The following is a 14199-nucleotide window of genomic DNA, read 5'->3' on the forward strand; positions in this document are numbered from 1 at the left end:
ACATTTTCAGACAGTCTCTCCTCATAGGCATTCATGGTGCACTTATTTCTACACATGAAAAGTGACACAAAGTTCACCCATGCTGTGGCCTTCACCCTCCCGTAGCCTTTGAGCCACATAGGAAAATAGAAGCCCCAGCTCTGGCAGTACAACTGCCTTGCTCATTGAGCTAGACAGCGTTTCTCTTCTGATGTGGAATAGCACCACTAACACTGCCAAAGTGATTTTACTTTTCTCCCATCGGGGCCACCCGTAAGAAAGCTGCAGTCACTCTCTGAAATTCAAGGTGCTTTAAATGTCTGACGGTAGATGGAACATGTTGAGTAGCCAAGTTTATTCAAAGTAATAAGCCAAGAGACTTTCCACTGTGACTGTAAGGTTTCAGCAGCAGGGAGTCCCACACCGAGTCTCCTCTTCCAACAAGTCTTACAGTGTCAGGGAGCAAGAGAGACTCAACCTTTTAGAGACAAACTTATGAAATCTTTAAGAAAGCACACAAAGAGCAGACCTGTACTTTAGTCATGTGCCTCTCAGGTGTTGAAGCAGTCAGCAGATGCAGCTATCGTTGCAACTATTATATACAGAGCTGCTGCTAAGGACTTCCACTCTATCTAACTTATTATTTAACTAATCAGATCATTTCTGCTGAACTACTTGGTTTTGGACTCAGGAAATTCTAACTTGATTTTAAATCAACACAATGTCCATTGAGTAGCTGTTCTGGAGCTTTCGATCAGTGAAAATTTCTTCAAAAGTGCATTAAATTCCCTGTGGTTATGTTCAGATTAACTTCATGATGGACTGTGGAAAAACTGGTCTGAGTGCGTTTCAGGCGGCGTCTGCAGAGCGCCAGATATTCCATACTCCATCTGATGGCTGTCTGTGCCTGTTATTTATTCGAAAGCCTCCAGACTCGGGTTCCAGCTTTGAAAGACAGCGCTCCTTGAAGCAGATAAAAAATGGCAGCAGCTGTGGAGAGCTCCCAGCCCCCTGCTAATGGTGGCTGCAGTGGCGTCTGTGCGGTGAGGACTGGCATGACGACGAATGAGCAGCACATGTGAAATAACAGACAAAAATAAACCAATGGTTATATATCAATAAAGCAAAGGTCAGTATATCCAGGGTTTTAAGTTTAGCTGCATAGTGACATTAAGTTTGATGTTTGTCTAAGTTAGAAATACTTCAAGTCTGATGCAGCCTTTCAAATTAAAATCCTTGTTAGGGTTGAAAGTATATTTTATTCATATTACTACTACCACTTTTTAAATTTAGCATTACATTACTATCACATTATCACATTAATAGAGTTTTCCATAGCTCATCCTTCTATCTGACTACATGTTTTGCACATTTAAAAAGATTATCGAACTGACACAGTTTGGAGGAAGAAAAATGGCCCACTCAATGACATCAAGGCTTAATTCTTTTCTGTTATTTTGTCATCGTGAACACAAATGTTTTAAATTAAATATCCTAATTTTTGTTGTTTTGAATCCAGACCAGCAACAATTTTTCCAACTATAAATATTTAGTAAGCTTGGTGGTTTTTTTTTTGGTTTTTTTTTATCCCCCTTCTCCAAAGATCTGTATCAATTGGCAAAAGCTAGAATGTGATTAATTTCATGCTCTCCTTCTTGATTACATTGCTGGATCTGATATTTTGTGATAATTATCGCATTGTGGAAACTTGGCTCCTCAGTCTTTCCAGCACCCCCTCTGTACATGTTGTCACCCTCTGTAAACTGAAGGATAATTATTTGATATTGACCTTCCCATCTTCCCCTCCTCCTCTTCCATCAGTCACAAATATTACCAGTGGTCTGATGCATCTCTATAGGAAAGTGACCATATGTCTGGTTGCAGCAACGTGAGCCACTGTGTTAGAAGGAATTAGATTTTGTCTTGGTTGGTTAAACAAATTTATAAGGGTTTTGGCATCTGTGTGCTTCAGGGGACAGAAGGTTGAGGTCATGAAACCTCGGAAGACACACTTTGTGTGTTTGTGTATGTTTGTATGAATGTTCTTGATTTACCACTTCTGTAAAGAACCAGTTTTAGAGTAAGCTCATCTTTGAGCTGCATCACTACAGGGGTTTAATTTCAGATTTGTGATATGTGTAAAGTTTGACTTTTATTTAGGCTACAATTTAAGTTTAAGTAAGGGTTAACTCTCAAACTCTGAAAAGCCATAAAGGTTCTTACTGCATGCTTCGAACTCCTCCTGTTTCTTGGCAGTGACAGCAGCTGCTCTATGTGAAATGTACAAAGAAAAGCAGTAGACTGATGTCTCATAACTGGATGTCATAGTGGAACTGCCATATCATTTGTTTCACCTGCTTTTACCACTGCGTAAGGAGAAGGGAATTTTTTCTTAAAAGTGGTTGCCATGTCTGCAGGCGGCCACCCTGTTAACAGCTTCTGCAGGCTGCAATGTTCAATGCACACCAAAAGACAAAAATGTTGGCTTGAACAAACAATATACCAAGAAAAATGCAGTGTTCCTCCAGAACTGCTCGTGCTAGAATAAAGGTCATTGGGGTTATTAAAACCACAGAGGCTCATCCACTGGGGAGCACAAAGGTGCTCTATTTTATGGGGATCTGATTATGAGATTCCTTGTTTGTAAAGTTGATGGTGCCAGAGAAGTTCTTATCCTCTGGGGAGCATGAATTAGTTGATCTCACTAAATTATCCTGTCAAATTTGGTATTTCATGTGCACAAACAGAGAATTTGATGCTAGAGAAAAAAAATTAGAGGATCACCGGAAACAACCTTTGGAGACCATGAACACACACTGCAAATGTAATGTTAACTCAACCTGTAGTTATAAGTTTTTTTTCTGTTTTGGAGAGACAAACCATTACTGCCATGATCTGGCTTTGCTGCTGATGGAGCAAAAAGATTCCAGTCAGCACTTGCCAAAATCTGGTTAGCTTAATTAAAATTTTGATTTGTAAGTAGTGCCTGCAAATTCACACTGGAAACAAAATTTGAGGAGGTTTAGAGGATAATTGCAACTTTGCATTCAACAAGTTAATTGTATTTTTATTCATTTATTATATTACTTTATTTGACACTGACAGTGCTCGTTGATCAAATCAAAAAGGACTATAAATGAGTCAGAATTTTCCAAAAAGGCAGATTTATCTGATCCCATGAATGGAGGAAAAATAGAAAGAAATCTTACAAAAGTTGTATAATCAATGTAACAATTGTGTAATTGCCTGAGATCTTGGAACACAAAAATATTGCTAAAACCAAGTCAGACTGGGCAAGAAACCAGATCATTTAGACAGTCTTACAGATTGAAAACAAACAGGATAGCCAAAGTCATCTGGAAGAAACATGATGCCCGTTACAATCATTCCTCACAAAATGACTCCTGCTTCATTCTGTTGATATAAATCGTCAAAAATAAAACCCAGGATTTAAAACTCAGATTTCCCCTTTAAGTCAAAAGGTCACTTCGATATTCAGCATTCATAAACGCACAGTTTCATTGGAGACTTGCTACCTAAGCACTTAAAAGGTTGCAAAATACTGAATATCAAAGGCTGCAGCTTACAGTCTACTAAAAATGAAAGTACTGTAGTAATGATTTGATGAAGTAAAGATGTTCAATAAACTATGGTTTCCTCTTGATGTTGGCTCAGTAGACACTTTGAATACATCCAGTTCCTGACATGTTTTATGTCTTCTGTCTCCGATGCCTCCTGTCTCACAGTCCTCTGTACTCACTAATGAAGCAGAAATGCCTTAAATATCCTCAAAAATATTAAAAAATATCCATTCAGCCTGGACAGCTCCTCACATGTGTTTCTCCAGTCTTCTCTGCCCTTTATAGCTGTGGCGAGCTGTTCAGTTCTGCTGTCCACTCAATGGCCTTTTAATAGTTTCCATTTTAAAAAATAATCTGATCTGCCAGCACGTCCAAATGGCTCCTTTGTTTTAAAGGGAAGATGATTAAAAGAAAAACTGACAAATACTGGAAAGAACATATAAGCACCCCAGCCAGGATGACTTTATACAATATAAAAATTACTCACAGTTGAGTTTCAAAACATCTGTTGTGATCGGAGAGGAAAGCTGGGGATTTGGGGGGGGCGCTATTGTGCCCTAATATTTAATCTTTATTTAAAGAAAAATGCGCCACCAACCATTTTCTGTAAAATACATAAGTAATGAATTGCAGACTGCTTTTTATTTTTTGTATATATGTTATGCATATTGTACTAAAAAATACAGGAACCCATGCTCATTTGTTTAATCCATACCTTTGCTCCTTGTTTCCAGACGTGGGCCCTCCTCAAAACCTGGTCACCAGCGATGTGACTGATACCAGCTTTGCAGCATCTTGGACGGCAGCGCCTGGGAATGTGAAGATGTACCATGTTCGATGGAAGTCGCTGTTTTCCGAGGAAGCTGGACAGAAAACTGTACCAGGAGGTGTTACTAGCACTGTGCTGGAAGGTCTGACTCCAGAGACACTTTACCAGGTTTCTGTGGTCGCCACCTACAGTAACAAAGACAGCGACCCGCTCACTGGACAGGAAACCACTGATGGTAAGAGCAACTCTTTTGGCAAGCTAGTATTGGGAGAGTGAAGCCAACCAGCCCATAGCTCAGTTGAGATTGACACAATAGGTTTTCAAATGTTAAATTGTCTCCAGAGCAGCTCTACATATGAGCAAGATATGCATCCCTCAAAATGAAATCCCTGCTTTGTATTCTGTTGTTTCTATTTACCCAACACACGGATCAGCTCTACTGAACCACTTGTAGTCACTTGCATTGCTCAAGTGTGCAGTGATTACTTTTACTTTTTACTTTTAGATCACCTCTGTGGCTGGGTGGGGGTTAGTTCAAGCGTTTAAAAGTCAGTGGTCAGGCAGTGAACCACCTCCCATGACCCTCAGAGGAAATTAGTGGAAGCTTTTACTGTATTCTAACCATTAGACATTTGGTAGAAAAATACTCTGTTTTGATTACAAGGCAAAGTGCCACACGAATATAAGCCAAAGTAGATTCAATACTTCCTCTTCTCAGAAAAGTATATTTCAGAGTTTGCATAATCGTACAGTTGGCATTCTCCAAAGGTTTTCTGCTTTCTAGTCTATGGAAATAGCCCAAATTTAAATTAAGATTTTCATTTTAGATTATTTTCAAACTGATATGAACTGTGACTGAAACACCAACATAGTGATAGTTCTGCTGTGTTGTGCACACAGAAGTAACACAACTCATGGCTGAGGGGAATATTGGTAGAACGTGTATGTCCTGTGAATGATGCAATGCATACTGACATGCTTCATCAGAGACAAGACACGCTTTGTATATGTACACATGGGAAATCAAATGGTCTTAATCCACACAAACAGGCCGCCCAGGACAGAGCGTCATGTCATCTCAGTACATATTGTTCCTTGATACGTCCTCCAACACAACTGTTACATCTCCTGCTTAGCAGATTTGTTCAAATCTATCAGCACGTTGAAAAGTTGGATGTCATGTTTCTTTCCACCAATAAAAGTCCTTCAGAGTGAAATCAAGTAGTTTAAAAAACTTTCCTTGGGATCATTAAATGTACATATTATTCTCTTGCAAAGTTTTTTTAATCACTTGCAGAATCATCGGAATAAGTTAATTTCATTTTATAGGCTTTGGTTGTTTTGGGGGAAAAGGAAAATGTGGTTAGCATTTCCCCCCAATTGATCACTTCTGGGTAAAAGCCTAATTCATAACCAGTTAGTTCTGGCATGGAGCTAATGGTATTACTCAACATTTATGCCTGCAGTTATGAATACATAACTCTTACTGAAGGAATAGAAAAGGAAACCACACTTGGCGTGAAATTAGAGGGATGGATGATTGTTTCAGGGTTTAAATGAAAAATAACTACGTGAAGAAGACTTGTGAGTGTGTACAGTGTAGTACTGCACACACAGAACATAGAACAAGACAAAGTATCTTCTATATGAACAAAACAATAAAGCAAGTGAAGGTCAGTCAATTTCTTAACTATAGACCTGTTAGATCTATATCTGTTTGATCTTTTATACAAGAAGCAACTGTGCATCTCTGCAGCTGTTTACTTCAGACATTTGTTTCTCAACTTAATATTTATAAATTCTCAACAATGTTGAAATGCCCTTTTTGGCTTTGGCCTGTGTTTAGTTTTCCAATGTGCTGTGCAGGTTATTAGATACAAACTAATATTCAGCTGTAATCATTCAGGCAGTGGCATCCAGCTCTATTCTAATGGATGATATGCAGTTTTTTTGATTACTGGAACTGATGAATATTGATGAATATTGATGGAATCCTCTTAACCTCAACTGAGACATTTTGATTGGGTTCCACTGAGGTCGAAATAGGTTTTTTAGAACATGAAAATGTTTTCCACTAAATGCTGCCAGTATAACTGTGGTTCGTTACAACACTGGTGTTATTTTTGAAGGTCTAGCCGTCTGTTCTGTTGGTTATGATAGCATCAGAGCTGCAAAATTTGTTGATTAATCAATCGAGAGAAAATTAATCAGCAACTATTTTGATAATCTATTGCTCGTATAGGTCAATTTTTAAGCAACAATGATATTTGATTGAGTTTAGATTCTCAAATTCAAGAATTTGCTGGTTCTTGTTGACTTACAATTTAGTAAGAGTAGTAAGAAGATCTTTTGGTTTTGGAAAAAAACCAAACCAAAACAACTTTAATCCAGGGTTTATGTTGGTCAATCCAAGGTTACTGCACACATTTCTTAAGTGGACACTAAATTATCGGGATCCTTGTATGTTTTTCAGCTTCTGCTGCTGGTAAAAGACTAACTGTGTCAGACGAGACAGAGCGAACCATGAAAGTCACATGGATGCCGGCGCCGGGCAAGGTGATCAACTACCGACTGAAGTATGTCCCAAGTAGTGGAGGCAAAGAAGTGGCCCTGAAAATCCCAGGGACGGTCACCTCCACCATCATGAAGCGCCTGCAGCCCATGACCACTTACAACATCACTGTTCACCCCATCTACAAGCGCGGGGAAGGAAAAGCAAGGCAAGGAGTAGGAACGACACGTACGTTGGTCCATAATTCAACCCTCTGAGAGACAGTACACTGCAGAAACATGTCCATGTTAACCAAGATATTTAAGCCTGAGCTCAGTTTTAAAACATTATCATTGGTGGAATGAAATGAAAAATCTGTAGCTAAGGTGATTCTAGCTTTTTATGGATCCTTTCAGAGTCATAGGAAGTCCTGTAAATGGCCTGAAGAACTGGATAATAAAATGTAGGCATAAAATTAAAAATGAAAGAACATTTGCCTAATTTTGAAATTTGCTTGGTGCCTGAGATATTTAGTAATTCAGATATCTGAGGTGAATCTTACTGCTCAACAGGACATCTTTGTGTTGATGTGACTCTGGTTTAAGGAGGAACAATTTATAAACTTCTCCCCAGAACCAAACTATTCCTTTAACGCCAGATAAGGATGTGTTGATTCCTGTCTCAACTAGCCTCCCTTATATTCTATTAAATATAAGTATTGCAAAGCAAAAAGAGAAAAGTTGCTCATTTGATGATTTGATCACAATTTTTTTGCACGAGAACCGTTAACACAAGTCATGCTGCATTGGAAGCACATGAGATTCTGTCATCCAAGTTGCAGATTTTTTTCCCCTTCTTCCACCAAAATAAGATTTTAGAAGTGACTTCAAGTTTAAACAACTTGTTAAGATATTTCTCACACTACAGGTGCTGCTGTGCTGCAGAGAAGCAGCGTCTTTTCACCAGAACACTAAAATCACAATTAAAAACATGCTCCAATCACACGCTAGCATTACTAACATACAGCATGACACTGGGCTTTTTAACAAATGACACCGGGTTCAAGGAATTGTATTATGGACTAATGAAACTGGCTTGAATGTGGTGTGGCTGATCTTTAAAACCTTTGCCAAGAGTTTGGATTGTGTTGAATTTTTTAAATGCAATTTTGTCCTGAAGTTCTGGCCGGGTTCTTCTATTTCAGTATCACCCTTTAAGGCTCCGAGGAACCTCAAGACCTCAGACCCCACTAAGACCAGTTTCAGAGTCTCCTGGGATCCAGCACCTGGAGATGTTAGGGGCTACAAAGTGACCTTTCACCCCACTGAGAATGATATTGACCTTGGGGAGCTGCTTGTCGGTCCCTATGATAACACAGTTGTTCTAGAGGAACTCAGGTAAACTTTTCCCCATGATTATATATTTAAAGGTAATTTATTGATTGATGAAGTGACTAATTATTGTAGCTCTACTGTAATTTACACCTTTTCCTAGTGCAACTTCATGGTTCCTGCTATGAATTTTCTGCTTATTTTAAACTGTGGTGTTTAGGTTTGGAAGAAAGTCAAGAAAAATTATCACTTGTTGTAGATGAGCCAGTTAAGTTATTTTGGCTTTTACAAGTTAAGGGCATATCAAAGACCATTAGCAGCTTTTTTTCAAACTGTAGGCTTCTTAAAGATCTCATTTTGGTGTTAAAGTCTTCTAATGGAGATTGTGAAAGAATGAAATAGGTTTATGTTATTTCCTTTTTCCCTCAGGGCAGGAACAAAGTACTCAGTGGCCGTTTTTGGGATGTTTGATGGAGGGGAGAGTTTGCCACTGGCAGGAGAGGAGAAGACAACCCTCTCTGATGCTCCTGAGCCTCCTCCTCCTGGGCTTTCTGGTAAAAGCTGATAACTTGACCACACTGCACCTCACACTCCATCAGCAGCCCTAAAGAGCAGGCCTGCAGACCAGATGCTCTCTAATCCAAGTCCCCTTCAGAACAGGAGTGATCTGACTTCGAAGTCCTGCCCAGATTAATGCCAGAATGTTGAATTATTTGTTGTCGAAAGGAATTAATGTCACTGTCGCTTTGGAATCGCAGACCTAAATTCAACCCAGATGATTATGATTAGTACAAATTATCTTGAGCTGCTTGGCTCGCATGTCCTCATCTCCCCCATATCTCATTCGGAGTGTGATCTGGAGCAAAATGACATGCTATTTAACAGACGTTTGCTGAAGTGTTGACGCTAACATTTATGAATTGCCCAATTGGACCTCTTTCCTGAGCACCTCACATGTAACATATTTGCCAGTGTGTGAGAGGCCACCGCATGATGTGCTGATCTTTAATGGTGTTTCGACGTATCTTCATTTTCTCCAAGATGAGTTACTATTGATCTCAATATCTATTGCTAAAACTTTATTTGTCACGCGAAGGTAGATATTTCTGATGCGTAAAAAATGGCTCTGCTTGCAATTAGAGTTTTTTTTTTTTAATGATCTAATGTGTAAGCCCCCGCCGGGATGCATGCAGCTAGGAAAATGTTATGCTTCTCAAAAGACCAGAGGAAGTGCTGACCCTGGGCAGAAATTCCTGCTGTAATAGGGAGCAGACACAATGACCGACTGCCCACGGAGCAGGGAACAGGCCAGGATGTTCCACAGAGGTTCCACTCAGAGATCCTCATATATTAAACTGGAGCTTTATCATGGCAGGCTGCTCAGAGGAGGCTTTAATCCAGACTTTCTGACAGGTCCACATGGTCTGGCAGAGCTGCTTCGAGGCGTCTTTCCTACGCTGCAGAAACGTTATTTTTTACAGGACATTAAATGTTTTATTCCTTTTCAAATTTTCTTTTTAAAGAAAATGTGAAACACTTGACACTGAAACAAGAAAAAATTTTCATGGTTCTGACAACATTTTCTTGAATCACTTGTCATATTTTGTCAACTTTTAAAATTCACTTTGATATTGTTGACCATCAACATTTTAGACTAAATATGGTCAAATGGATTAAAATGGACCTCAGTGGATGTATAGAGGTTTCAGTAAAAGTGACCTCAACATTAGCCACATTCTCTAAAACAAAAAAAATGACCATGGTGATTCATAAACATGAATTTAAATCAAATATGGAATCATCTGTAATAGTTACACAATTACGAATTCAGAAACTGAGCCTTAAAACCAGCCGTCAGGACTTCTGTAACTTTGTGATGTCACAACAAAGCAATTGCCGCTCTCAGCCACGCCCCCAAATCCAGCCCACCTAGACCCACCATCCAACCTTGCAGGATTTGGTTTCTCTGAGTGTTTACCTGAAATCTACTTTTTCATTCAATCACTCAGAAAACAGTCAGCCAATCAGAAGAGAGTCTCAGATCCTCTCTTCTGATTGGCTGACTGACCGTTTGTTACTAGAGCTCCAGAGAGAAGCCTGAGAGAGGAGATGTAAAACTTCACTGAGATGGTTTTTGGTTTTTGAAACCACAAATATATCTTCTGATGGAGATCAACACTTCAGATAAAACACAGGAGAAGAGTTAAATATGGGATCTATAAACAAAACTTGACTCTAAAGTCAACTATGTCAAATACATCTGCAGCCATGAAACACTTTAGTCACGTTATCTCCAAAATAATAGAAATACAATTTTAAACAACAAAAAACTTAATTTTGACACAGTATTTGCTTCAGTTTTTGCCAGTAAACACAATATTTTCTCAAATAATGTTTTTCAGTTTTGAGGAAAATGTCATTTCAGGGTTTAAGGCATCATTAGTAGTTGTTTCAGGTTTTTGTAGGATCCCAGTGATTTATATCCCACACTGAGACTGAGCTGGATATTTATTTGCTCAGACTCTCACTCAGAGACACTAGATCCAGCAGTCGTCTGCAGCATATTAGATGCCTCTTAAAGTTGCCTCTGTTTATGACATCTGTTTTTATTAATGAATGTCAGAGGGACACATGAGTATGTTGTTTACCGTTGGTGGTATAACTCAAACAGACCCTGGCCAAGCATCTGACTCAGTTCCTCTTAGCATCAAGCATCTGTTTCTGCAGCCTGCTGAAAAAGAACTGAACAATTAAATCGATTGTCTCCTAACCTGTTTTCAATTGCACACACAGGGGCCCAGTTTTTAAATTGCTCAGTGTCCGCGGAGCGTGTCACCCTAGAAAAGTGGACAAGTGGCCATTTTTCACTCCCACAGGTGCCTGCAGCAGGAATGTGCAGTAACTTTGGGGAACAGGAGGCCTCATATATCACAGTGTCAGAGAGGCTAACTCCTGCTGTTGGAGGGGACAGCCTCAGTGTCAGCCAGGAAAGACTACAGGGCTGATTCGCCGCTGGATAAAAAAACCCTAATGACTCGCTGTGCTGGAAGAGAGAGAGAGAAAAAAGGCCCTGAAGAGAGAGCAGCTAATCCAGAAGTGACAGCTGTTACACAATGTGTTAGGAGTGTGAATTATTCGTGTTACATAATGCTGTGTAAAACATTCTGCTGTATAAACATCTTTGACTTGGTTGATTGTGAGAGCGTTGTTATGTTCTCCTGCTCCTCACTTCTCTCTCTTCCCTGAAGTATTCCACAAAGTTTCTTCTCACTGTCTCGCTTTCTTCACACACAGTCACACAGTCACACAGTCAACGATTCATATAAGTAGACACTCGTGGTGGGTGTCTGTGGTGTACCAGGTGTCTCTCTCACTGCCCCCCTCCCCATTGTCTCTCTGCAGAGACTCAGTGTAAGACCACAGCGAAGGCCGACATAGTGCTGCTGGTCGATGGCTCCTGGAGCATCGGCCGCATCAACTTCAAAACCATTCGCAACTTCATTGCTCGCATGGTCAGCGTCTTCGACATCAGCCCTGAAAGGGTCCAGATTGGTAATGTTTTTACAACTGTTACTATTCATACCACAACTATTACTACACCTGCTTTTACACCTCTGTCTAGTGCTGAAATACACCTTGAAAATAAAAATATTTTCTCTCAGAAATTGTGAGACTATAGCTGCATTCATCTCTTAGCAGTATTTTAATATTGCAGCCAGTCGACCTACTTTACATAGATGTTGTTTGTTTGTTTAAACTTTAGCAACTAAACTTATCTCATAACAAGTCACATTTTATGCTCTTGATCTGCAGACTAACTGCTACTTACACCCTGCAAATAAAAGCAAAGTGGTGCAGTAAAAAGTACAATGTTTATGCCTAAAATGTAGTTGAGTAAAAGTATTAAGTGCCATGTAATAGTACTTCAAACCTGTGCTCATTACCACTACTGAAACTACTACTAATATTCATACACTAACAGCGAGTGGACGAGTATTTAACTCTTACTACTGCAGCTACTGAAAGGATTACTGCTTTTCGTACCACAACTAGTACTGTTACTTATTACCTTTCCATTACTACTACAACTATTACTACTACTGTCTCCACTACTCTACCTACTACTATCATTATTTTAAATACTACTTTAAATTCTGCTATGAATACCACCACTACTGGTACTAGTGTTTTAATAATAAAACTCATACAACTACTCATTTTACTACAGCCACTGCTACTGTAATACTGCCTCCAACTACTACTATCACTGCTTCAAGTACTACTAAACATGCTACCACTACTGTTCTATTAACACAACTTGGACAAGTACTCATTCTACTACTGTTGGCTGCTGCTGCCTGTTTTATTTACTGGATAAATGTAGGATTTATTAAATGTAAATTTAATGCATGTTTGTACTACACATTTTCTATTAACTACTGCTATTTGTTGTTAGCAAACCTGCTCCATCGCCATTGTTTTGTAGATTTGTATAAGAGTTGGTCTATCCTGGGTGTTTGTTACACATTACCATGTGTTTTCTTCAGGTCTGGCTCAGTACAGCGGAGATCCAAAGACCGAGTGGCATCTGAACGCCCACCCGACCAGGGAATCCCTGCTGGATGCTGTCAACAACCTCCCGTACAAAGGAGGAAACACCATGACAGGTGATTTAACATTACTTTGTCCAATGCACACTGGGTTTAAGATGATCTAGGCCCCAGTCAGGGATTTGAGACCATCAGCCAAAGAAGACCGAAGCTGTTGTTGCTCAAAAAATGCAACAAGAAAGTAGAGTTTATTTTTGAAAGTTTAAAGGAATGCCTCACCAAAAACTCTCAAAATGATCAAGAAAGAAGACCACAATGTTTATTTATATGGCTAATGTACCACATTTACCCCATATGAACCAGGATCAGCTAGGGTAGATGTTCACCTTTGTTGTAGTACAACTGATTGTACTGAGAAAATTAATGTACATGCTGTGATTTGGAGATTGTGATGCATAATGCACAATAATCATTTTCGTTGTTTACTTATACGGTAGCCCCAGAGGGGATGGATTTGTCCTAGAAAGGTTAGTTTGCAGAAAAGCTGAGATTCTCTGTGATTGAAACTAATACAGAGAAACACATACAGAGTTCACTGGCTGAGTTCTATTGTAAAACCTTGTCATTCCTGTTGTACAGGAATGGCTCTGAACTACATCCTCCAGAACAACTTCAAAGCCAATGTGGGAATGCGAGATGACTCCCGCAAAATTGGTGTCCTGATCACCGATGGAAAGTCCCAGGACGAAATTGTCTTGAACTCACAGAGACTGAGAGACAGCGGCATCGAGCTCTACGCTATTGGTGATTGATTTTGTCAGTTGAAAGTAGAAAATTGTGTTGTTTTTATTACATAACAATATTAATTAGAACAACTGTTAAAAGACTAAATCATTGCTTTTACAGATTTCAGAATCTGAATGTGAGCTTTGGAAAACGGTCAACAGTGATGCACAGAGTACCGTTTACTTTTATGTAAAGTATACACAATCTGTAGCACATGGGATTACTTGAGTTTCAACAGGAATAATTTTAGTACTTTACCAGCCAAATGTGGTGGCTGGCAGACGTGTAACTTTGCCATCATACTTATAAAACCTAATTACTGTTGTTTTGAGTCCCATTATTGAATTGTAGTTCTAAAGACATATTTTTCTCCCAGGTGTGAAGAATGCAGATGAAAACGAGCTGAGGTCCATCGCCTCAGACCCTGACGAGATTCACATGTACAACGTCAACGACTTCCAGTTCCTGCTGGACATCGTTGATGACCTCACCATCAACCTTTGTAACAGCGTCAAAGGTCCAGGTAGGGAAAGAGTAGAAAGAGAAGCTGTTAGCACTATACTCATCACAGGTTTCAGAATTAGCTTCAAGGACCAAGGTTTCAAAGGGCAGCAGAAAATGTAATTATAGGTGGGAAATGTTTTCTGTTAGTCATTATAATACATAACAAAATATGTTTCAGCACCGCAAGGAAGAAACTAAGACCTGTGGG

The 14199-nt window shown here is 39.4% G+C and overlaps 1 protein-coding gene across 4 annotated transcripts in view; it reads left to right on the forward strand.

The window, feature by feature from the left end:
* Positions 1-14199, forward strand: part of col12a1b (collagen, type XII, alpha 1b) — a 124623-nt gene that overhangs the window by 25299 nt on the left and 85125 nt on the right. For 3 of the 4 annotated variants that reach the window (XM_071467518.1, XM_071467516.1, XM_071467517.1), the window contains exons 14-21: positions 4295-4564; positions 6803-7069; positions 8025-8217; positions 8581-8705; positions 11554-11703; positions 12699-12818; positions 13341-13505; positions 13864-14010. In XM_071467518.1, the coding sequence (XP_071323619.1) occupies positions 4295-4564; positions 6803-7069; positions 8025-8217; positions 8581-8705; positions 11554-11703; positions 12699-12818; positions 13341-13505; positions 13864-14010 (1437 nt within the window). The remainder of the gene's footprint in view (positions 1-4294; positions 4565-6802; positions 7070-8024; positions 8218-8580; positions 8706-11553; positions 11704-12698; positions 12819-13340; positions 13506-13863; positions 14011-14199) is intronic. The other variant, XM_071467519.1, reaches the window with a different exon arrangement.

The sequence above is a fragment of the Trachinotus anak genome, unplaced genomic scaffold (assembly GCF_046630095.1).
Source record: "Trachinotus anak isolate AG129_WGS33_773 ecotype Australia unplaced genomic scaffold, CSIRO_AGI_Tana_v1 ptg000031l, whole genome shotgun sequence".
In the NCBI taxonomy this organism is placed as follows: domain Eukaryota; kingdom Metazoa; phylum Chordata; class Actinopteri; order Carangiformes; family Carangidae; genus Trachinotus; species Trachinotus anak.